This window comes from Terrapene carolina, unplaced genomic scaffold (genome assembly GCF_002925995.2).
Source record: "Terrapene carolina triunguis isolate 2854851 unplaced genomic scaffold, T_m_triunguis-2.0 Scaffold132, whole genome shotgun sequence".
Lineage (NCBI taxonomy): Eukaryota > Metazoa > Chordata > Testudines > Emydidae > Terrapene > Terrapene triunguis.
In genome coordinates this window covers 17,895,382-17,921,311 of record NW_020664483.1, presented here as the reverse complement: position 1 = coordinate 17,921,311, position 25,930 = coordinate 17,895,382, and the positions used below count along the sequence as shown (strand labels likewise).

At 41.4% G+C, this 25,930-nt stretch overlaps 1 protein-coding gene across 2 annotated transcripts in view; it reads left to right on the top strand.

The window, feature by feature from the left end:
- The window catches only part of PCSK2 (proprotein convertase subtilisin/kexin type 2), a 179,298-nt gene that overhangs the window by 26,711 nt on the left and 126,657 nt on the right, over positions 1-25,930 (top strand). Inside the window, exon 2 of one of the 2 annotated variants that reach the window (XM_024206769.3) lies at positions 4,918-5,022. The exons of the other annotated variant lie outside the window; for it this stretch is intronic. Coding sequence (XP_024062537.1) covers positions 4,918-5,022 — 105 coding nt within the window. The remainder of the gene's footprint in view (positions 1-4,917; positions 5,023-25,930) is intronic. 2 annotated transcript variants of the gene reach the window in all.

Genomic DNA, 25,930 nt, shown 5'->3' with positions numbered 1-25,930 from the left:
TTTGACTCTTTATATGGTTCCTTTTCATTAACATCTGCACTGAGTCTGTCTCTTATTCAACAAAAAACCCGTTTGGTATCAACAAATGTTTTATCCAAGTAAAGACTGAAAAAGGGTTAAAGGCAGGATTATAACTTGTAGTTTACACATGTGCAGGGGGACAAAAAGGAACAAGAGCACCCCTCTACCCTCTTATAGTCCTATGTGGGAAACCCACACGTTGGATCCAGGTGCAGATGAGCATGTGTGTGCAGTACATCTGTTTATTCCCTCCTCCAGAGGAGGGGGGTTTTGAGTGGACAGAGAATGGGTGGAGACTTGGCTCCACCTCACGCTTTTTTTGACAGTGCAGCTGCTGAACCAACACGGGGATGCACAGGGGGTATTTACTGATGGGATAGGCCAACAGCAAATTACCCTCCTTGAGTGAGGGGCAGCAGCAGGAGAATTGTGGCTGCATAGGTTACAGTCCCTTTCAGGGATACTCCTGTAGCAGCACAGCTAAGCATTACCCTTCTCTACGGGCTGTGTGCTTGTGACCGAGCCTCTCTCGGTAAATTCCTCACCCTCTTTTCTGCATCTGGGAAGGAAGAATCACAGAACAGGTGCAAAGTTCAGGAGCAAATTAAAAAAGTAATTTGAAACCAAGATAATTTTTACCTCCCAGAGTATGGGTTTCAGGAGGAAGGTGCAGCTAGGGGTTGAGGCAGGTATAACTTATGTACTTGCCTCCTACACAGACTTTAATCATGTAATTGTTCCCTGGCTTATCAGTTGGAACAGTAGCCTGAGAAGCAACAAAGACATCCCAGAGTCACACGCATGCAGTAACAGCACCCAGTGGAATACTTTTCACTTCTGTAAAATGTAATCTTGCTTCTGTAGTTAAAAATACGTTCTAGTAATTCCTGTCATTAGCAAAGCCTCTTCCCTTTCAATGGTCTTTGTTTCCCCCTGCTAGTTTGTAACGAGGTTTTAAAATTTAATTTTAGAGGTGGTTCCTTTACAGGATTGCCAGCAGTTTGGGGCAGAGACTTTCTTTTAGTTCTGTATTTGTACAGCACCTAGCACAATGCGGGTCCCTGGCCATGATTGGGGCTGGCAGGTGTGACTGCAATTGTAATAATAAAGGAAGAAGCCAAACATGATTTTATTTTTACCATGTTGTTGTTTATATTATTAACTGGAGAATAAAGAATTGGGAGAGTGTCGTCTTGAAAGAAGAGTCGAGATGAGCAGGATATAGAGAGGCTCTTTCATGATTTTGCAGTATCTCTTAGAGCTTTTTTTAAAATTTACAAGAGTAGTTGCATCAGAAGAGTTGATTGTAAGGAAGTGTTGAACAATATAAAATATGCCTGAAATCCTTTGAGGCTTATTCTCACCTTGATACACATTGAGAGCACTCAGTGCTATGTTATATTTGTACATTAAGTGGAAATTAATCTGTTTGCTGTTCTGTTCTATGTAGGTATTTACACGACCCTCATCACCTTAATATCTGAGACCCTCAGAATAATTAATACTCTACTTAATCATCCTTACAACTCTCTCTGAGGGCCCATTTTATACATGAGGAGCTGAGGCACAGGGCAGAGTAAGAGACATGCCAAAGGACATATGGGAAGTCTGTGGCTGGCATTAGGGGGTAGCAGGCAGGGCAATTGCCCATGGCCCCACACTATGGTCCCCGCAAAGCTAAGGGGCTTGGGCTGGGCTTGGGCTTGGGCTTTCTGCCCTGGGCCCCAGTGAGTCTAATACTGGCCCTGCTTGGTGGCCCCCATGAAACCTGCTTGCAGCCCCCAGGGGGTTGTGGACCCCAGTTGAGAACCACTGCACTAGAGTGTTCTTCCTCCTTATGGGTCATGGAGTTACTGTTACTGACATTTTATTTCTTTTTTGTAACAGACATGAATCCTTTCATTCTGATTTCACCCTATTATAAAGCAATGGTCAGCATTTCCATTTGCAAAGCCCCAAGTCACTGGTGGAGAGCAATATTGTACCATTAGTTACTTTCCCCTGTGGTCTCACTGGTCAATGAGATGTTGCTGAATCAGTACAGGACTTCAGGAAGCCATCTCAAAAGCAGAGGGCCCAATACTGCTGTTTATGGGTTTGAGCAACTAGTTAAGTCATATTCATCAAACTGACTTTGTAGGCCTAGTTTTGTCTGTGATCTCTTCCTGTTTTCTCTTAAGATCTTCATTATTTGTAAGTGTTCACTGAAGAGTTTAGACAAATAATTTTCAGACAATTGTTGGTTCACAAACTCTTTGCAAATTGTTCACTACCACTATTAATTACTGACAATTCCTGGTAACCAATTGGTCATTTGGTCTTGTTTCCTTTCCACGATTGAAGCCTTTCAACGGGAGACTAACAAATGACCAATAATAATGAATAATTCCAATTCAAATTCACAAAGTTTTTGGGATTCGCAAATATCATGAAAACCGATGGTCCTCTGACTATTAATAAATGGGTACTATCACTCTCTGAATTACAATAAATCAGATTCAAGTAGCTCATTTGTGACTATGTTCCTGAAACTGTGATTTTCATTACTTGACTTGGTCTAGTTGCTTTTGCTTACGTTCAAGTCCTCTACATATCCATAGTTGTTTTGCTATACTGTACAATATGTAGGCTCAGCCCAACAAAATGTGCATAGAAAATGAGCCATAGGGGCCTATTATTTCTCTCCAAATGTGTCCAAAATAGCCAAGAGAACACGTTTGTTTGAAAGCATCAGAAATGAATTCTTGATAGGAACCGATTTGGATGCTTGGTAAAAAGGAAAAATAACCTGACTTCACTGGGGGAAATAAGGAGGAAACCTGACCATCGATTTATGAGAGCTGGAATAATCCTTGTAGTACCCTCTGTTAAGGAGATGAGGGCAGTGTAAATACATAACAAGTCTTCCACAGTGGGGAATCAGCAGGACCTTCATCACCAAAAGTGCTGTCTCTAGGTCACTTGAGTTAAAGGAGTAACTAGTAGAAGACTTTTATTTGCTGTGTGATATACTTAGTCATTGTGTTACACTCAGATTGTTACGCTGAACGGTGAGAAGTTCTCCATGCCCTCTCCTTCCTCTCTGTCTTAATGACCTTGTCACCTGCAAAATTTGGTCTCTCTTCTTTCCCTTTCTCGCTTTGCAGTTTTACTGTCCCTGGGTTCAACTGTACCTTTGAGGCGCAGCCCTGTAATGGGGGCAATGTGGAACTGCACTTTTTCAGGGGGGGTTCTCGAGAGGAGATCCACATAATGGAGGAAGACTTCCCCCCCAGAGCCTCCTAGCAATGCTGGGAGAGTGCAACTCCTGTTACACCCCTTTATAGAGAATAGTCTACTCGCCCTGCATGCTGATGTCAATGCAGAGATGGGTCCAGGACTTCACTTCCTCCTGCACCTTGTGGGAGCTATGCACTGCCAGGCCCCATATATACTGTAGCTGTAGGGGATGTAGAGATGGCAGTCAAGTGAGGCCCTTGTGTAGTTTGCACAAGGAGAGAAAAGATTTGTTGTGGCCTTCTGCTCTGCCCCCGCATACACAGTGCAGCTATGAAAGGGTAGGCACAATCTTGCCCCGGGTTAGCATTAAAGTAGATCTAGTCAGTGTATTTCAAATGGTAACTAATCCAGCTATTTGCTTATCCTCTATATTCACTGTACATCTTTGCGGTATACACAAATATATCCTGTGTGATCAGTCTAAGGACTTTCATCTGGAAGGCCAGGATTTAGCATCGTACGCCGGATTCTGGGAATTACCATGAGAAATAGCTACCCTTTTTATGAAGATGCTCCTTTTAGACGATTTTTACTTGAATCGCTGTAAAACTAATTTACAAATAAGTCTCAAAGACAGGCAGAGTCTTGGCCCTGCGAGCTGCTGTTTGATGTTACATATCAAGTGTAGTAGACTCTTGGATATGAGTAGACCCTTTGGAATCTGGCCCTTGATCTCCATTTTCAATCAGAAAAGTTGAATCACTATTAATAATTTGCATGTTTATATTTTCATAAGGACTACAGACTCATTGATAAAATGTTTTGTATTTGTTTTGATTTAAAACATTTTTAAAACCCCTATGAGTGTTTGTAATTTCTCTTAATTATTCCCTTGATAATGACGCTAAATTAAGTCCCTGAAATTGAAATGTTAGCGACATTAAAATACAGCTTGTTTTGAGAAGTAAAAATTTTAGGTTGCTAAAAGGAGAATTAAAAAAAACTTTTGGTAGATTTAAATAATTTTTTGGAATCTGCCTGTGAAAATAGAATTATCAGAAGGCTTTAGAACTTGAGACACAAATGGAGCTTTCTGATAGGCTATCAGAAATGTTGTACCATGCTAATAATGCATGGTACCATCTATTTTTTTTCCTTATTTTTCTTTATCAATTTCATTCCACAGTATTGAGAAGAAACTCCAGACACTGCATTTATCTGGTGGAGAAAATCACTCTGCTTTCTGCCCTAAGTCTTAGAGCTTCATTTTAGGTGCAATATAATGGCTCAGAAAAGCATTTCTGTCTTGCCTTATTTCTGAAATACAATTTGTGGTAATTCTAAGTCATTTGCAGCAGAGGAAAATTTTATCCTTTTATTTTGGATGTTTCAGGGACTAAGAAATAATTCTGATGTAATTTGGAAGTCCTGCAGAAATACTGGTGCTGCAGACCTTGAATGCAGAGTGACATTGATACCAATGTTTACAAGTGAAACAATACATTTGTAGCAAATAACCTTAATGTTATAGGGTAAAAGTGCCTAAGTGACTTAGGAGCCTGTCTTTAAAAAGTGAATAGGACTTAGGCTCCTTTAAAAAAAATTTCCCTATAGTTCTTAAGTGTATTTGTTTTGGCTTTGTTTGGTTTTTTTAAATTTGCTCTTTCTCTTCCCCAGCTTCCCTTTATAGATGCTGGGTACCATTTTTATCATAATGGCATCTCCAGGGCCAGGAGAAGACGCAGTCTTCAGCACAAGCTTCATTTGGAAAAAGACCCGAGGGTAAGCTTTTCCCATTGATTTACCATCCAGCAATCATGATTTCCATGCCAACCAACTGTGCAGTATGGGATCAGATAACTGTGAAGTCTTAACACAGGTAATTCCATGCCTGACCCAAGCTCTGTGGCTGCTGTACAGAAGTTAAAACAACCTAAGCCTTGATTTTAACATGACAACAACAGTCACAGCTTCGAGCTTGAGTCTTCCACCCTTGCTCACACTTAGTAATACTGCACTCTCTGCTAGTAGCCTCACTTGCAGTCAATGAGTTCCAAAAGGCATGTTTCAAACATAAAAAAGACCAGTTGCTCATTAGACTTTGACTTTTATTCTAGAAACTCCAGGTACCACTTGCAAATGAAACTTTTAGTTTTAAGAAGCAACCTCCCTCCCCTCCCCCGCAGCATTCATCTCACTGGTGGAAAGAAAAGGTCCTTTACCGTAATGCAGTGATCTAGCAGCAGTTTCTTCTCTCTCTCCTTCAGAGTTTTTGCTATTATACAAAAATCTTCCTTAGAGGTTTTTAAGGTCAGGCTTGACAAAGCCCTGGCTGGGACGATTTAGTTGGGGTTGGTCCTGCTTTGAACAGGGGGTTGGACTAGATGACCTCCTGAGGTCCCTTCCAACCCTGATATTCTATGAAGATAAATACTAGGACCTGGTCAGGACCAGCTAGCACAAAAAAGTGTTTCTACTGCCCAAAGAAAATAATCATTCTTGGCATTCATCTTATGAAAGCAAATAGATGATCAATTATTCCCCTGAATACCCAACTCCATTTCTGTTGGTGTGGGAAAGAGTTGTGCTGTTCCATGCTACCGAGGTTTTTGTTGCCCTGCCCATCATCATGGTATCTGAGCACCTTTCAAAATTAATAAATAAATAAACAAGAAGAAAGTTATTTTAACTAAAACTGAGAAACTGCCTGTTGCTATGTTGGGAAGCAGGGTTGAAGAATTTCCAGCTCACTCTCTCTGCCTTTGCAGGAGATGGTTAAAGTAACTTTGGGCACAGATCCACCAACAATATGGCAAATTGTAGTCAGCCCATCTGACAGCTGGTAATGTGTGTTGCCCCGGCCACTTTATCTGAAACCAAGCAACTTCCAGCCGCTGGCCACCCCCACTTCCTTTAGGTCACACTGTGTTGTGATACTGAGAGTTCAGTGAGGCATCATGGGTCCTGTGTCGGTATCAGTCAGGTGTGCAGTATGTCTCTTGATACTCTGAACTACCATCCTCAAGGGTTAAAGGATCTCCATGCCCATTCACTCCTGGGCTTCTTTGCTAAGACTGCCAACAAGGGCACCAGCTAGAGTTTGGGTATGTGTGTGATGCAGACCCCTGCCCCCCTAGCATTAAACTGAGATTCTCAAACTCATTTCATATAATTTACCAAACAAGGATTGGACAATAACAACTTTCAGACAATACCGTCCATTGCAGGATACTAATGAGTGGACTGAGAAGTAAAAGTCTCCAATTTTCCTTAACCATCCAGTCCTTAAATAGCTGAAGAACTATTTAATAAAGAACAGGAGTAGGCAAATATACGAGCCAATGGCTGTGTAGCTCTATGTACTTGAAACAAATATTTCTACTTATCTATAGAGGTCTGTGTAAATCAGACGTGTCCCTTAAGTTGTCATTGTGGCCCTCAATATTGCAAAGGTGGGCCTCCTGGTATTAGTTAATACTAGACTTGCTGTTGCACTGACTACGCTTGAACTGTTTGGCTGCATAATGTGAATATGGGTCAATATGGAGATTGTTTAATTACATGTAGCCGACATTTCAGAGCTGCTCTATTTTGTGTCCATTCTATGGAAGTAAAGAGGACTTCAGTCTCCAGGGTTCTCCGTCTGGGACCTTTCGTAACCAATACATTCACTTGAATTTTTGGTTTTAATTTCCACTGCCTCCTGATTATCCTGCTGATTCCTGCACTGCCACATAGTGTAATGATGACTTAGCTTTACGACCTGCCGACTTGCTCTCCCTTACTGAATAAACCCATATCATAAAATAATTGGGAATATCCCCAAAATGTGGCAAAGCATGGCCATGGATAAGCCCTGATATTTTGTTACACTGTTCAGCTTCAGAAAGAACTGCTGATTTGCTTTAATTTCCAAATTGGAAGCACACTCTGACCTTTCTGATTCTTTCCTATCTTTCTGTGTTGCTCAGTAGGCTCTTTGACGTTTTCTCTATGGCCCTCCTAGCAACTTCTTGTGTAGCCTCCCAGCTCTCCTAATACTCTCCCGGTGCTTTTAGGACACTCTCTTCCAATGAACTCCTGGCCTTTCAAGCTTCTCTTTGCCCTTAGAGTTCTTGATGTTTCTCACCACCAACCTAGTATCTCCTCTCCATCCATGCTGGAAGGTCATCCAAGAGAACTTGGATTTTTGGCTCCTAACGAGATGACTTTTGGTCAAAGCACCATGACTTAGAGAACAGTAATTATTAACACTCCAAAGTGTGATTTCAGTGCCATAATAATTCATCCCTCATGAATGGTGAGATAATGAGGGGATCCTGAAAGCTCCTGTGGGACTTCAAAATAAGAAAACAGTTGTACAGGTTAGTCACTTTTTTTATTATACGTGTTATGAGCACAAATAAAACAAGCTCTGATCACAATGATCAGTGTGGGAGCAGTCATTAAAGCTCTAGCCATGTGCATGGATAAGAGCAAATGTGAACTACAGACACAGCACTCTACTTTTGAACTCCAAAAATAATTTCTGCAGCCACCAGTGCACCTAAGTGTAATGACTTCCCTCTAGACCATTTCCCCCAATGTTTGCCAAGGAATAAATGTCAGCATTGTCATGGTTAATAAATTCAACACATGAAACTAAGAATAAAATGCTATTAAATTGTCAGCATAGCCAGAAAGCAAACTGACTGTCTTCAAAACACAGGGTCCACTGAATCTCTGATGAGCCACTAAGATTAATTTTGTATTTGTATCTATTTCTACCCAATTTTTTGGAGAAAGTGAGAAATAAAATCTGTGGGTATGAGCTGAAGTGGTAGTCTGTATGTTTTCAGTTTGAAGGGACTACAATTCCTAGCTAATTTTAATTATTAGTTGAAAACAGTGCAGATGTTCATTCAATTAATTAATGTTCTTTAATCAAGTAAGTCCCTTGAGGAAACCATGTCAATTCTGCAAGAGTCCTGGGAGACAGGCAGCAGAATGCTACTGCAAAGAGGTTACTGTATAATCTCCATACACTGCACATGCAACAAGATGTCTTTAAACTTCTTGAAAAGGATCAGTTGTGTAAAATGTTCTGTATGTTTGGTGCCAAAATAATTTTGAGATATGCCAAATGTATTCAGAATTTATAAGACAAAAATCACTGCTGTTGAGAGAGCCGGGTTCAAATGTATGTTAAGATGCCTTCATAGAGTTCGAACAGTGCTTCAGTTCCTGCTGGGAGGAACAACCTTACTACCATTTGTTTGGCAGCAGCTATCTCAATATTAATGAAGTTTGAAGCAATATTAACAGTAGAGGGTGCTAGACACAATAGTGTCATAGAACACAATACTGCTGGGGACTGGTGAAGATTCAGAAATGGGCACATGAAGTTCATGAAGGTATTAAACCTCCTCATAGTATTTTCAATATTTCTTTCTCTTAGAATGGCAAGTACCATAATAAATTGCACTACTTTGAATGGCGGATATCCACTCTTGATCTTGTTTTAAAAGATGATTTCTTAAAGTAGGCATATCACAAAAAGATTACAAGACCTGAAATCCACTTATAATTGCTTAAAATACTTTTCTGCCATAAAATGTTTATCAGGTAAAATTCTGACTTGGATTCACACGTGTGTTGCTGAATATCCTGTATACTTACAGTAAACACTGAAAGAAAAGAAGTGCCGAGTATAATCAGAAAGTGTCCATGGACTATTCTAGCAAGTTATTCATGATTCAGATACAGTATCATCATGAAAAGACCACTGAGGCTGAGAGGGGAAACAAACAGAGGAAGGAAATTCACACTATCACATTCTTGCAGTAGCCAAAAGTGATCATTTGGACTAAGCAGCTCCATCATGCTACGCACAAAGTCAGCTCCTGTCTCCCCCGGGTCCCAACTCGATGTCAGGGGAGAGCTCATTCAGACCCTGCTTACATCTTGAAAGCCATCATTTAAAATGAAGAACCAAGTATTAGCTGGTGTTTCTAGGGTGGGTTATTTTGTTTGTCTGTTTCTGTAGAAGAGGAGAAAAGAGTTTGTTATACCTGTGGAAACAGGCTTCTACAGAAATGTCTTAACAAAGGTGTATGCTTCTCCTCTTCTAAATCATTTGACACACTTTCAGTGAAATCCTGATTGCTTTGCTCCCTGCCTCCTCTGTTATCCCTCCAAAGGGAAAGGAGTATAGCAAGGACGTTCTGCAATGTGAACTTTGCCATGTGTCCTGAATTTATAGAGCTTTCCCCTATGAAGCTTTTTCTGCAGAGGGACAACATGTCCTTGGGGAAGGTCTTATACTGCAACCACACCTCTCCGCCACATGCTGGGCATCACAAATGATGAAGCACAGCAAAGCTTGTCTGTCTGTTCTGCAGCAATCATGCCTGATGGACCCAAGTAGTTTCATAGCAGTTAAGTAGAACCCATTCAACAAGGAACCATTTCTTAATCTCCTGCTGCCTCTTCTGACCCATCAGGACATTGAAGATAATGGGGAGGGATCACCTCCTGGAAAGACAATAACTCAGTGTATTCCTGATATTCACCCCACATCAGCCTAGAAGGGGTTTATGAGAGTGAGAGGCCAATTAACCAGATAGGCCACAGCTGAGGGGAATTAGCTGGCTTTAATAACCCCTGAGTAATGATAGAACCCAGCTGGAATGGAATAGGCAGGGCTAGGATAAAGCCAGAAAGCTGGCAGTAGCGTGGAACTGTAGTGAGGGTGTCTGTACCCACTCTCTGGACAGTAGATTAAAGAAGGGAAACCAGGTGGAAAAGTTGTAGGAAAAGGATTAGGGAAAAGGCAGCAAGGTTTAAGGTAGTACAGACCTTGGCTGCTGATTAGAGGGTACCTGAGCTAGAACCCAGAGTAGAGGGTGGGTCTGGGTTCCCCTCCCAGCCACTGGAAGTGGCACTGGTTTGGGCAGAGAAGGGAAGGCTTCATCTTGGAGGAAGAGACTTTGATACCCCAGAAAAGGAAAACACAGTCATCTGGCTGGAGGGCTAAGCCACAAAGATGGAGCAACCTGAGTCGCAGAGAGAGAGAGAGAGAGAGAGAGAGAGAGAGAGAGGGAGGCAGCAGCAGTAGGGCAAGCAGCAGAAGGGAGTTGGACCTGGAAAGAGCTAATCCCCAGAGTGGCCATGAGGAGGTGCCCCTAGCAATGAATGCACCCCAAGATAACTCCCTATGCCAAATCCTTTCATCTATGTTAAAAGAACAGTGATGGACTTATGGGTGGCTATAGGTTATACCAGACGCTATGCCAATCATATGGTTCAACCCTGTGTCCTGAATGCTCAGTCTTGATGACCACAGAATCCAGTTCTGCTGGTGAAGGTTTCAACAGCTCTGGCTGATTCTACAGTCTTCCTCACTGCTGTCCACAATGATGTCTGCTGGGTTAAGAAGCTGTGGATGTCTGCCACTGCAGCCATTTCCTGGCAGTTTGGGTGCCAGAATCCTAGGGACTTCCCCAAAGGTGAAAAGGCCAGGCTTACAGGGCAGATGAAGGATGGCTGGGAACAAGAGCAGGAGTGGCAGAAGGCTTGTGTGAACAGACAGGCCCTTCAAGAGCACATCAACCTGCTGGTGCAAGGACTGGAACTCACCCATGGTGGTTGCTAAAATCACAGTAGTGTTCGGGATGGCAGTATGAGTAGGAGGCAAACGATGAGGATTGGGGTATTTACCAGCCAGAATACAACAATTGCAGTTGTATAACAATTTTAGTAAAACTGCATCCCCCCCGCATTGTTTTTATTGTTTTATTTATTTGGGGTGCCTGATTCTCTGAAGTGTAACCTCCTTCAGTCAACAAAGAAAATGTGAGTTGATTGCAAATGTGACTGTGCCAAGAGCAAAGACCTTCCCAGCCTAGTACCTGCAAGTAAACAATGGCTTTTCCTTCCTTCATGCACATTGTAACATCTTAAAAGAGAACTCACAATCCAGCCTCCTGCTGGGAGGCTTAAAGGTATTGTTAGCAAATGTTTTGAAAATGAACATGAATGTTAAGAATACACAATTCTTATTTCACTTTTTAGGTGAATTAATTTTTTTTTTTTTTTAGTTTTTTGTTTTTGCTGGTGGTATGTAGTGCCTCTCATATAAGGACAAGGAGTTGAAACTCAATTTGTAAAACCTACTTGCTCTATCCAAGATTGCTTTGTTTTCTTTCAAGTTTTAAATGAAGACATTTTCCTCCCACACAGTCTCTCCTTTCAGGAAGCTGCCTACATTAATTCCACTCAAGAAAGAAGCGTTAATATAGGGACGAGATCTGGTTCTGTCTTCACATAGATACATACGTTCAATTCTGAGTATGGTGCCTTGATGCTGTGGTGATGAGTCCATTAGAAACACACATCCAGATGAGTAGCCACCTCCCAGTGGTTACTGTAAATGTAATGGTTTAGAAAGTGAGCCTTAAAGGGTAAATGTGTAAGGGCTGTGGCAGTGGTAGAAGGAGAACACCATGTAGGGTTTCTGGGGCTCTGTGACCAATGGACACAGTTTGGAGGAGCCCTTAAACTGCTTTAAATGCTGCCAGGGCTGAGGCCAGGACAGAAAATCAGGGAGCCATAAATCTAGAGAATCTGACCTTTAGTCTTAAAAAAAAATCCTTGTTTTATGCACTTTTATTATATTTTAGATATACCCTTATTGGTATGACAGCTTGTTCAGAGATGCCCAACCATTTTGCTGGAGCCCTGTTTGGGTGGATTGACATTTGGGTGCCCCCACATCCTAACAATTGTCACATTCTTCTTCTCTCCATGTTCTCTCTTCTGTCCTTATATTTTTACATCTTTGTGCTTTGATATGCGATTGTGACCCTCATTCCCCCACTCTTCAGAGAGTTGCATGATGCGTAAGGACACCTGTGGTGCCCAAGCTAGCTTGAATCAAGCTAACTTGAATATGTCTGCATGAGCTGCAGAGACACCCTGAGATTTCAGTGTAGACATACCCGGAGTCTGAGACCCTGCATGTTTAAGGTATTTCTGTGGCCAGCTGCATTTGGGGAAGGAAGGCAGGCAGCAGTCCAGGAATCACTTGCTACTTGGCCTGCAGCAGCACTTTTGCAGTGGGAGATCAGGGTGGATCTTCGTTCTCATATTGCTTTTCAAGTCCCTGTGGCTCCTCTCCTGCTCTGCACACATGCATGTACACATGTGGACTAGTCTGCCATTTCTCCCAAAGGGCCAGGTCCCCAGATCGGGAAGCAGAGGATTAAGGGCCTGATCCAAAGCCAATTGAAATGAATGGAAAGTCTCCCATTAACTTCAGTGGGCTTTGAAGCAGGCTCTTAGTGCACCGTACAAACTGTAAAGACCTAACAGTGGGCACAATGCACTGCAAAAGCAGCTTCCCAAAAGCCACACTGGGCTTACTGCTCTCCTTCCGGACAATTGTATATAGGAATGGGGAAAGATGTCTGACTGTAATTAGCCAAAGGAGATTTCTTGTATATCTAATATTCAAAAAGAACAGCTGCATTGAAATAACATATTCAAGTACTGTCCTGGAGTGCATATATTTAACTGACCATATCCCATTATCAGAACTCAAAGTGCATTGTTGTGCATTGCATTTATTTGTGTATGCACATAAAATAGTTAAAAGAAATGATTGTTTTAATGGATGTCTTATTCTCGGAGGCTGAGATTAAACCACCTGTTCCTATCCTAAAACAGGAATCATTTAATTGATCATGCTTAGTAAAAACACATCTCAGAAGTGGAAAGACATTGACCAATTTGAAAAGGCTTCAAAATAGGAGCAAAGGATAGGAGCATCAGCTATAGTCTGATGGCAGAATGAGAAATATTGGAAGGATAATGGGAAATAATCACTTAATATTTCTGTGTAAGAAACGGTGTCGAATGTGAACTTAGGTCAGAATTATCAAACTTGGGTGTCCAGTGTTCAGGCATCTTAAATAAGTGGCTTGATTTCCACAGATAGGGGGAATTTGCAACATCTTTTGAGTCTGTTAGAAATTGATGTGACAAATACACATGAACCACACCTTCTTTGCATTGTCTGTCTGTCTTGCACACCTCTTTGTCAATTGTGTCTTGTATAGGGCAGCTTCCTATGGAGCTTCACATATATTTTAAATTCAGAACTGTTTAACACAATCTTTCTTCACATGAAAATATCACAAGAGGTGGACTATGCCTTGTGTGTCGATGAATGAAAGATCTGCTGGTTGCCTTTTGTTAAGAAAGCAAACAGCCATAACATACTCCAGAACGGCTGGTACATTTGAAAATGAATAACTCTGTAATATTAAAGTGTACTGCCCCTGTTTATAAGACTTTCTGTTACAAAGCTACCTTCAATATAAGTGCTTTGATTGAAACTTCATGGTTCACAACTCAGGTCTGAAACATCCCCAGTTCTGCAAAAATCAAAACATTAACCAGTCTTGAACTCAAAAGCTGGCATACTTAGCACACTTCCACAGCATTTCATTAAAAATTAAAAATAAATGAATGTGACTGAGTGTAACATCTTGCCTTTTTTTTACCAGTACAATGGCTGTATTTTGCACCTATATTCCTTCCTTTGGTCCCTTATCCCTATACATGTGCTGAAAACAATACACTTGAAAGTACAAAAAGAAATTTATTCGTTGTTTCATCATCCTTAGCCCACATCCTGCTTTGGCCTTTATCAAGGACACAATTGCATTAGGACGCAGTGTGGTCATTGAATCTTTCTGGCAGTGATGGAGTTTTAATCCATCTTTCAGAGCCCCAGTGCTATCTGTAGCCCCATAAGACTAAAATGTAATACAGCTGGGGTCCGAAATACCTAAAACTACATGTAGCAATTTTAAATAAAAGCTTTTTAAAAGTCTAGTGAGGTGGTGGCTGAGAAAAAGTATTTGCTTCATCCTGGGCTGACCACATGCACAGAAGATGCCATGTGGAACCTTACAATTTGTCTAGAGTGACTGACAATATATAAGGGAAAAGGCAAGCAAAAAAGCCTATGCACACTTGAATAGGTTGGGGCTTCAGGGGGTGAAGAAATTTTTATTTCATGTTCTTTATTTGTGATCCCAAGAAAGTTGCCATATCTTATGTAGTACTTGAAGATGAATGGGTTGGAATACAGGTTTTCTACCCACCAGATATATGGGAAATAGGGTTTGTTTAAGAAAAAGGGCCTTTTGCATAGTCAGTAAATATATCAGTATGCAAATACTAATTTATTTGCTTCCAGTGATTCTATCTACCTTTTTTTGCCAGTCTGTTAACTGGTACCAGTTATTTCCCCTGGCTTCATGAGCTGCCTATGATGGTGCACCTGATGAGGTATTTCACCAACCCCTGCAATCCATCTGGAGTACTGGAACCAAGAGGGTGACTTGTTGGAGAAAGGAGGTGTATCCATTACTTTGTTCGTCAGTGTGCTGTGCCTGTCTGAGAGTCAGATCACACCACAGCCTTCTCCTTTCTCCGTGTGTGTTCTGTTTGTTGTTTATGTAATTTCCTTTGGCCTTGGCAGGTGCAGAAAAGTGCTTTACCATGGATGTGACTATTGGTTATGCAAAGTGAATCTTGATGATGTTCCAAGATGCTGTCTGTCACTGGGATGAAAATGATTGGGTTCCTAAAACTGATTGATTGCAGTGTTGTTGTAGCCATGTTGGTTCCAGGATATTAGAGAGACAAGGTAGGTGAAGCATTGGATCAACTCTGTTGGTGAAAGAGACAAAGCTTTCGAGTTACACAGCGCTCTTCTTCAGGCCCAGAATATAGAAGAAGAGCGCTGTGTAGCTTGGGAGCTTGTCTCTTTCACTTTGCCCACCTTGTCCCGCTAAAATCAAAGAGGCATTCCTAGTGAAATTCACCCCTTTTTACTCAGATTCTACTGAAATATTTAATTTCTATATTTAGAAGTTGTGATAAATCAGAGAAACTGCCAGCCCAGCACAGCAGGGGTTAAAGAAAGCCTTTGGGCTGGGCCCAGCTAACCCCGCCCTGCTATACTTGCAGCCAATACCAGACCTGGAGGCAGGATAAAAGAAGGGAGCCCGGCTCAGTTCAGGGCTGGCTGGCAAACAGACAGGAGCTAGTTGTCTCCCTGTCTGAAGGAACAGAGCACTGGCCTGCTAGTCAGGTCAGCCATCTGGAAGTAAGCACTGGTTTTCCAGCCAAGGGAGATTGTGGAGGAACCCCCAGCAAAGGAGGTAACTGACTGAGTGAACGCCAGAGATATTGGGGGACTTGTCCTCACCAGCTTGAGGCTGTGCCCCCTTTCCCCCGCCCCCCAGTAGCCTGGACCTCCAGCAAGGCACTACCTGGATGCCAGAGGGAATCCCACGGGAAGCAAGCTGCCCAGTAGATTGGACTAGAGGGGCCATGCCCTAAACTGAGCGGACTGGTAGGAAGTAGCCCAGGGCAGTGGATTCTGACTCCCTGCTGGGAGGGACTCCAACCCCCTTGTTCCAGCCCCCAGTCGCCTGGGCTGGGATCCAGTGGAGAGGGAGGGCCTGGGTCCCCGTCTCCTCCCGGCAGCCTTTAAAACTGAGTCCACACAGCCTGCAAGGGTCTGAGAACCAGACAATCTAACCACTAGGCTGCTTGGCCACCAGAGCCCTGTTACAGGAGTTTTATTTTAGGTGTTAGTCCCTATTAGCTATTCTTTCTTGAATCTTGGGTGCAATATTTGGCATTGAGTCACTAGCCAGTTTTCCAGAAGCGTGGAACTTACTGTCTCCATATTAACAAACAGCACAAAAGGCCTTTCCCATTTTCTGATTTGTGTGTGTGTGTGTGTAATTATGCAGTAAACTCATGTTCCAGGTTGTGAAGCTGACAGACTTCCCTAATTAAGACTATTTAATGTAGAGTATGAAGAATGATTTAATTGTGGTGGCAGACCAATAGAATCATACATAGGCAATGTTTGTTGTGCCCATAAATTTTATAGCACTGTATGACAGCACTGAGAGAGCACTGCCATAATCTTTTTAAAAGGAAATGAAACATTAACCAATAAGGGGCTTTGTTTAAGTAGTTTTAATGAATAATGAATAAGCAAAGCAACCAGATTAGTGGATATGTCTCTTTTCCTATATTTATAAAAACCCACACACTATTGGATAAAAAATATTGCTAGCTTTTTTTCATCAAACAAGAACTGAAGTATTTTTCTCATCAGTCATGTTGCAGAGTACAGTGTATTCTGCAGGAAACAAGTAATATTTCCATTATGAGTGGAGCACTATTTCATCTATCATGTCTTCCTGGGGCAGGTTCTCTTGTGCTTTATCTGCTCTATGTGAGGGTTGGCTTTTAGGAGGGTGTTCTAGCTAGGCCTGAGTGTTGAGTTTAGACTTTATCAAGTTTACTTCATTGTGAGCATCATTTATTTCCCTTTATAGCTCAGTTCAGAGTCTCCTTACAAGACTTTTTTATGCCAGGTGTGCTACATAGCATTAGAAAATAGAATCTGTTAGATGCTGTAACAAGCAGGACAAACACACTAAAGGTAGATCCAAAACCCTTTGCTTTCACAATGTTTGAACCATTTGTAAATTTTGGTGTGGTTATGAGCATGATAGACATTTAATTATCCAAGTTCAGAACTGATATTCTGTGAAAGGAGGAAGAAGCAATAGTCACAGTTTTAAGTATAGAATGTAAATACTGTGAACTAATCAGAATCAATATGTGGAGGGACAAAATAAAACCTTCACATCAAATGTGGAGGAAGAAAGGTTGCAGTCGACAGGACAAAAATATAGCTATTGTACAGTATGTCAGCTTGAATCATCTGATACATATCATTCCAAATAAGGGAAATGAAGTGGAGGAAAAATCAAGGCTGAGTGGAGTGCTTTGGGTGACTGGGTTTGGCATCTTGATTCTGCTGGCAGTGATCAGTGGACTAGAAATATTGTCACACATCAGGGAGATGGTCCAGGGTTTGGTTCTGCTCTGAGATTTTGCATGTTTGGGATCATGACTAAAGAAAGGAGGACAAACCAAATAGAGGAGAAAATCCTGTAGATGTTGAAGTTGAAATAATGAAGTTATAGATACATAGGGTGGAGTGCTGGTGTACATTGTGCAGAAGAACCTTCCTTTGTCACTACCACATCCTCACTCTCTCTCCCTCCACTAGGATTATCACATCATAGGAACCTTTTACACAGCATGCCTTTCTGGGGCAGGTTCTTTAAATTTGCCAGGGCCAAGTGGCTGCAGCCCTTAGAACAAGTCAATGGGAGTCTTTCCATTGATTTCCAAGGAGTGTGGATTAGGCCCCTTAAGCGGCCATTTTGCAATTGATTAGCTGTATCTCACTCTTTCATCTAGATTCTAGTAAGTATTCTAGTATGTATTTTGTCTCTCTTGCCACTTTGAGGCTTTGTACATGCAAATAGGATGTCACTGAAAATGAACTGCTTTCAAAAGTTTCTGTTCAGCTACATTTGTAAATATATCGTACAAGTGCCAATTTTTACATTGTGTCAAAGTGAAATCATTTTAAAAAAGAATGAGGCCTTGATTCACCAAAACAGTTAAACTCATACTTAGCTTTAGTCACATGAATTGTTCCACTAATTCCAATGGGATAAAGCACATGCTTAAAGTTAAGCACATAAGTATTTTCCTGGATTGGGCTTGAATCACCTATGGTAACCACAGTGTAACTCCTAATACTACTTGCATTGATTGGATACTTACAATGTGTTCATCATGTACAAGAGCATTCTAATGTAGAGTATCACAACGCCTTATTATAGAAAATTAAATACTTTAAACAATTCCTGATAGAAGGTGTTAAAACATGTCCATTCTGAATTATCTAATTGCTAAATTGAAATAATCTGTTGATTTGCAATTAGAAAAACTGCTACAGAAAAGAATAACATTGAGAGTGGACACTATATGGTTATGTTTTATGAAAAAGTGAACATAATGTATTGCAAAGAAACACTACATAGGATTACTGGGACAAAGAAAGTTAATCTACATCATGTGTAAAATGTAGAAATAGCTATATAAATAATATAAAAGAAAAATAAAACTACAGTATGAACTACAGTTGGTTTATACTGTGGTGACATATGTAAACCATGACAAGTCATTGCTGAAGATGACCTTTAAACAGCAGGATAAGGCTAGGAAATTGCTTAATTTTAACCAATGTCTAAAATGAACAAAACCAAAAACAACTCACCACAAACCAGCATGGGAGTCGTCATACTTTATCCGTATCACTTACATCATGAGTTCATGAGACTTCTCCATCTCTTAATTGTAGCTGAAATATGTACTATATAAAAATACTTCATGTGAGCTTTGCTTCTTAAGAATATACACTTCAACCCTGAAACTCAATAGGTATCTAGAAAAGGTAGAATTAATTGGTTAAAAAACCCCTACCACTGCTGTGATGCCTACAAGCTGTTATTATCTGGCATTGGTTAGTCAAGTGGTGAGTGCAGACCTCTGCTTTTCTGTTAAATTGTGTTTTATTGTAACCTCATCCTCCAGCCAACCTCCCACTCTGTTTCATTTACCTGGTGTGCCCTGTCTCATATGTTGATTGTAAACCTTGTGGCCCAGGGATTGTCTTTTTTGTTATTTGTCTCTGCAGTTCCCAGCCCTGACCCTTCGTTGGGGTTGCTGAACTCTATTGCAATACAAATAATAATGGAATGAGGAGGAACAGTCATGGGATTTACACAAGGGGCTGGATGCTAAAGAGGTAGAAATCGTTGTTCGCAGATAGTCGTAGGATGCTGAGTTTTGAATGATTCAATAGGGTGAAGTAAGCTGAGTGGAGCAGATTCTACAGGTTGTTGAACCATCAAGAACACAGCACCCAGCATATGACATGAAACATGGAACGACTGATCGTAAGAGCTACTCTTCTCCAAAGGCCTGAGTCCACGCCCACTGAAGTAAATGATGCCTTTCCATTGATTCCAGGGGGGGTTGGATCAAACCCAAAAGCCTAAAGGCACATTTCTGTAGCTGTGGTAGCTCCTATTAGTTCCTTTTAGTGCGGCTCTTAAGCACGCTTAGGCCTGGTCTACTCTACAGAATTAGGTTGAAGTAAGACAGCTTATGTTGACCTAACTCTGTAAGTATCTACACTAAAATGTTGCTCCCGCCAATGTAACGTACCCACTACGCTGACTTAATAACTCCACCTCCGCAAGAGGTGTAGTGCTTAGATTGACGTAGTTAGGTCGATGCAGTGTCAGTGTAGACACTGTGTCAAGTATCAGAGGGGGTAGCCGTGTTACTTATGTCAACTTTAGTGGCCTCCAGGAGCTGTTCTCCAATGCTCTGACCACACTGGTCACTGTTTTGAACTCCGCTGCCTGGCGGCCAGGTATATGCCCCTCCCCTCTAAAGACATGTAAATTTTTGAAATTCCGTTTCCTGTTTGCTCCACATGGAGAGCTCACCTAGCAACTGACCATGCAGGCTACATGCTGCAGATATTCTCCTTCCTGGAGTACACAGGAGGTTGTGGATTTCCTGGGTCTGTGGGGGAAAAGAGGCTGTGCATACACAGCTCCAATCCAGCCATAGAAATTCTTCCACTGCAGTAGGACACTTTCCCACGTCACTCAGCAATTAGTTCATCAGGCACCATTGAGGCACACAGACTAGCAGCATACGGACCCGGTCTGCAGCCAGATGTGTGCAAGACATGTTTCTTTTCTGGCACTGTTACCCTCAGGAGTGAGAGATCAGCTAAAATCACCACTGCCTGTGGAAAATGGTGCAAGTATTCAGTTCAGTTGCCCTATCCACAGATACTCATGCCTGTGAGCTATTCCCCCCCCACCAACTCTAACTCGCTCCCTCCCCACCTGGCCATACTCACCATGCCTGGGACGGCTGCCCTGATCTATGAATCCCAAGGAAAAGTGAGAATGTAGTGCTTGTAACTTGTGTGGATCAAGGGGAGTGAGTTCCGTATATCAAGTTTCCATTTATCTTGTGATTACTCTCACAATAGTACCTCTGTGTATTGTATCTTTTGCATCTGGAAATGTGGCCTGGATGGTCTCACCATCCACACCAGTGGAGCAGCTCAGCCAGATAAAGAAGAGAAGGAAGAGGACGTGGGATGACATGTTCCAAGAAATCCTGCAAGCCTCTGGTGGTTTAGATACCGAGCATAGGGCTTGAAGGATAACTCTTGTAGACAAAATGGACAGGGACAGAGCGGATAGGAGAAAAGCACAGGAAAAGGAAAGAGACATGCAGCAGGAGATGCTAGCACTTCTCAAGTGGCAAACGGACATGCTGGAGACTCTTGTTGACCTTCAGGTTCAACAGACCCTGCTTGCCTCCCTCTACAACCCATGGAGAATGGCATTCTGGGACCTCCCTACATTACTACCACCCATATTTCATGTGGTGTCCGGGGCCGCTGCACTACCCCTACCATTCCACCCTAGGGGAGAGTACAGATATTTACAGCCACACATACCCTGACCTGTGAGAGACAGGTGTATGTGTTTGTGAAATGGATATGACTGTTCTTTCCCCTATGAATACAGAGAAAATAACTTTTGTAAAGTTTTATTCAGTTATAAATGTGTCTGTTTGCCTAGGTTTGGACTAAGTCTATTTATGGAAACTTAATTCATCTTTGTTAGTTCACAACATATGCTGGCTGGGCCTGACATAATTCACAGAGAACAGCAATAGGTGCAGTTGCAATGTTATATTACTACACACACAGCACTTCTTACAAGGTTCATACCAGGGTGGAAAAAACAAATGTAGGTAGAACACATTACCTTAATATGCATTACTGTGGCTCTCTATTAAACCAGACTTTCAAGCCTCCCTGAGCCATATAGCTCCGCATTGAGCTCTTTTTATAGCCCTGGTATCTGACTGCTCAAAATCAGCAGACAGCTGCTCCACCTCCCCCGGGGTGGAAACTTTCCCCCCTTTGCTTCACAGATATTATGAAGCACTCAGCAGGCAGCTATAACCATTGGGATATTTTTTTCACTGAGATCTAATCTCATGAGTAGACAGCACCAGTGGACTTTCAAATGGCCAAAGGCACATTCAGCTGTCATTCTGCACCTGCTGAGCCTGTAGTTGAAGTGTGCCTTGCTGCTGTTCAGGTGGCCAGTGTACAGCTTCATGAGCCATGAGTGTAAGGGGCAGCTGGGTCTCCCACGATCACTATTGGCACTTCAACATCCCCAATGGTAATCCTCTGGTCTGGAAAGAAAGTTCCTGCTTGCAGATTTCTGAACAGGCCTGTGTTCTTAAAGGTGCACGTGTCATGCATCTTTCCTGACCAGCCCGCGTTGATGTCAGTAAAACATCCCCGGTGATCCACCAGTGCTTGCAGTACCATAGAAAAGTAGCCCTTTCTGTTGATGTACTCTGTGGCAAGGTGGTCAGATGGCACGCATATCCCTATTTTGGCACCAATCACCCTGCCGCTGTTTGGGAACCCCATTGCTGCAAAACTATCCATTATGTCCTGCGGATTGCCCCTCTGGCAGCTCTGCAAATACTGCAGGATCAGGTGCACCATGCTCATCACAATAATGCAGAGCTGTTCAGGATCCATACTTCTCACACAGATGCCAATGTGCGGGTTGTTGGACTTCTGAAAAGAGGCACGAATTATTATGGGATGCAGATAAAATTATGGGATGGAGAAAACTGCATCATGGGATGTTGAAACCACGTTCCCAGTCATCCCTGCGTGACTCGTTTGCCTCCATGAGGCATTGCAAACCCTTCCCAAAACGCCCTGTGTTAGATAATGGTGAGTTGCACAGTGGGATAACTACCCATGGTGCACTGCTTTCTGCATCGATGCAAGTGCTGCTAGTGAGGGTGCGCATTGCCGACACAAGGAGCATAGTGTGGACATGCAAAAGTGATTTAATCTACTACCACTGTTTGTTAGAGAGAAGAGTAACTAAAAATCCTAAAAAGGGCAGCTGCATGCAGTATTTGCATTCACTGGATTGTAATTTATCATCTATTCCCTGATCACACTCCTATCTACTCACCCCCATCGTGCATACTTACCTCTGTACTCACCAGTGCTCAGTTTAGTTCAGCTTATGCTGCTGAAATTGGCTCAGTAATTCTTCACGTACCACTCTGACTGCACTTGCATATCATAATGGCAGGATCCATAATGTTTCAAATTCAAGTGAATATTTGTGATGAATCATATTTGCATGCACAGATTGGCCAATGCTATTCTTTGGCAGAACCCAGAATTGTGTGTCTTATAGAATTCCTTTCTTAAATCCTCATGTCCACCTTTCATGTTTTACCTTACACTGAGGTTAGCCAATTAATATCTAGCACATAGGAAAAGATGTTAGAGTCACCTTTTGGGAATGAGAATGTCTCCCAATTTGGAAAGGGTTCATATCTGCTTTGGTCAATCTCTAATTCTAACAGACAATATGGTCTAGTGAAGAATTGTAAAACTGTTTTACAGTCTTTTAAAAGATTGGAAATGGATTACATAAGAAGCATTACAGGTATAAAATATTTATGTCAACCTAGAAAAGAAATTGCAACCGATAGGGCTTGTTGCCCAACATACCCTAGAAAGTATTATTATAGATTTATGGCAATTTATTCCTCTTCTTCCTTGACTTTATTTAACAGGCATTTAAAGTGACATATTTAATATAGCTTAAAAACTAATTCATTTTATATATATATATATATATATATATATATATATACACACACCACACACACACAGTATTTTACATATTTTTACTAATTTGCTTGTTTAAAATTTGAATTTTTTTTTGCGAACGTATTTCAGATTGATTGCATTCTATTCCCAGTGACTATTGCTGCAAATAGTTTATATTTGGAATTCTTTTTTACAGTTTGTCTGGTCCCCCCCCCCCCCGTCACATAATATTACTTCTGACTCTTAATTGGATGGCATACAAATGCATAAAGCTTTTAATGACTGTGCCAACATTTCTTGTATGAATAGGTGCAACAAAAGGTTGCACAAACACGCACACCATTTTCTTTGCATGCAAAAATCACTCCTACAAAAGGTCACAGAAAGTAAATAGAAGGTCTTGGAATGCCATCCAAATGGATTCAAGGTTATATTCTAGCAAATGTTTTCAAATATTTTTCTGAAGTAGTTGCTCAGTTTTACGTTCTTTATAGCAAGATAGCTGCCTCTAACAGTAGACTCAGAATGGCCACTAGTAGTTACAAACGTGAATAAATATATTTCACTGGTTATCTAAGATGACAAATGCTTCTTACTTTGTGAACTTTTGTACTGTTTACAGATCAGGTCTGATCAGGAAAATCGGAATGAAATGATGCTCTAATGGGTACCTTAAAAACTCTGTGGGAAAGGGTTTTGTTCTAGTTAGGAGCTCCATGCATTCCTTGCTATCATAAATAGATTCTGATTGATATTACAGTCTAATCTACTTGCATGAAGTGGAAACAAAATAGGCACATTGCTTTAAGTGATTGCTTTATGTTTTATATTGGCACCAAACTACAGACTGAATGCTGAAAATAAATAAATAAATCACATGCACAGTTAATTTAACCTTTCATTAATATAGTCTGTCTCCATTTCTCCTGAGTATTTTTCCTCAGTCAAGAAAGATATGCCATAGTGTGTGCTTCAGCTGTTGCAAACCTGAAATCTCCACTGAATAAACCATTGCCAGATTTAATTAGGTATTTTATATTACAGGTCTCACAGCAAAATTGCTAAGCTGATTACTGCTTGTCTTTAGCTTCATGTAATCCTGCAGCGTTCTTCTGAATATTAACAACTGGTTCTCTTCCTCCCTTCAGTTCTGCTTGCTTTATTTGGAAGAAGCCCCAAACTTTATTTTTCTCCTTTCTTTTTTCTGCTACCAGTCCACAATGATGGGTTGTGTAGATGTTTCTCAAGAACTTCAGAAACAAACCAAACCAATGTGTTCAGTAGATGTCAGGCATTCATTTCAGAAGTGATTTTCTGAAGTTCAATGATTTGTTAAACTTGGTATCAATCCACCTGGATTCACCATCCAGCAGATGTAATGGGCCAAAACTTCCCAATCATTTCACGTTACTTTGTTGACATCCATGGAGCTATGTTAGTTTTCACCAGCTGAGACTCTGGCCCACTGGACCAAACTCATCCTTGTTGTCACTCCACTGAAGTCAGCATAGTTACATATGGGATGAAATTATTCCTATGTAATGGGCCATCGTCCGTTCTAGCTGTGGCTGCATATATGCTCTTTTGGAGAACTTGCACATATTTCCTGACAATGTCTGCAAAATGTCTTTATAGATGTAAAACACTATAAATGTTATATTATTATTATTATTGTATTTTCTAGCACAGAGCAAGTGAATCTCTTTCCTTTCATTTCTTTAGCAGCCAGCCTCTCATTTTTATGCTTCTGATACTGCAGGACAACAAGCAATCTCTGACAGGGGTTTGGACAAGAGGTCTGTTTCTCTAAACCCAGAGATGATGATATAATTGAACACAGCTTTTTCATTTCTGAGCAATAACTCTCTCCTGGGAAAACATCTCCTGGAATCAATTTTATTTTTTTGTGAACCAGAGCTTTTATTAGAAGAATTTCCTTGTTCGCTATAGCAAAGTGCCTTTTGTTTTGAGGCTTCTCATCTTCTGAAGGAGGGATACTCTTTGATGGCTGAGTCATTAACTGTCTAGATTTCAGACCTAGTCCCATATATAAAACATTACCCAGGGTACAATCTGGACTGTTAACTGCTGTGTCCCCTCAGTTCTCCAAATTATAGTCCCTTTTACACTGCTTTGCTCTGAGAGTAACTCTGCTCCTGGCCTGCTTTCACACAGCCTCTAGCATGTAAATTACTCCCAGCTCTGTTATAGGAGTGCTGTTAGCCAGCCACTCCTGAATTGTATTGCAGAGCGATATCAGCACATTTCTAGTCCCAGACTTTTCCCCAGAAATGTGCATCTTGTACTGCCCTCCTGGGCAACACAAGCTCATAGAAAGTTTGTCATTTTATTAATATGAAATGATATGCACAAACCTTGTTATCTCAAATGGAGCTTCCCAGACACTTCAATCCAAACACACACTGGTTTAGATAAAATCATAAAACAAGTTTATTAACTCAGAAGGAAAGATTTTAAGTGATTACAAGTAATGAGGCATAAAAGTCAGAATTGGTTACAAAGAAATAAAAGATAAAAGGCAAACTAATACCTAACGTAACATGCTAAGTAAATTTAAACAAAAAGGTTTCCCTCACTACATGCTTACAGCAGTCTGGTTGGATTCCTTCAGCCAGGACCTCTCCCCCAGTTCAATTATGCTTTGTTTTTTACACATTGCTGATGCCATGAGTAAAGACCAGGGGAGAGAGGTGATTTGGGGCCTCTGTTCCTCATTTTTATATCTTTTTCCTTCTCTTTGCGAATCATCTCCAGCTGGTGTTCAGGTGACAGCCAGTCTGTTTACATGGGAACCTGCAGCTGCTCCATTGACAAGGTGTAAATTTCTTGCTCACTCCCTTCTTTCTACCAAAGAATGGCCACTTAACCAGGTGATTGTCCATTTGATTTTGCTGACACCTGGCTGAGGTGCCAGTTTGCCTTTTGTCTCTGGGGAACTGGTTTGGACCTGTTTCTCCAGAC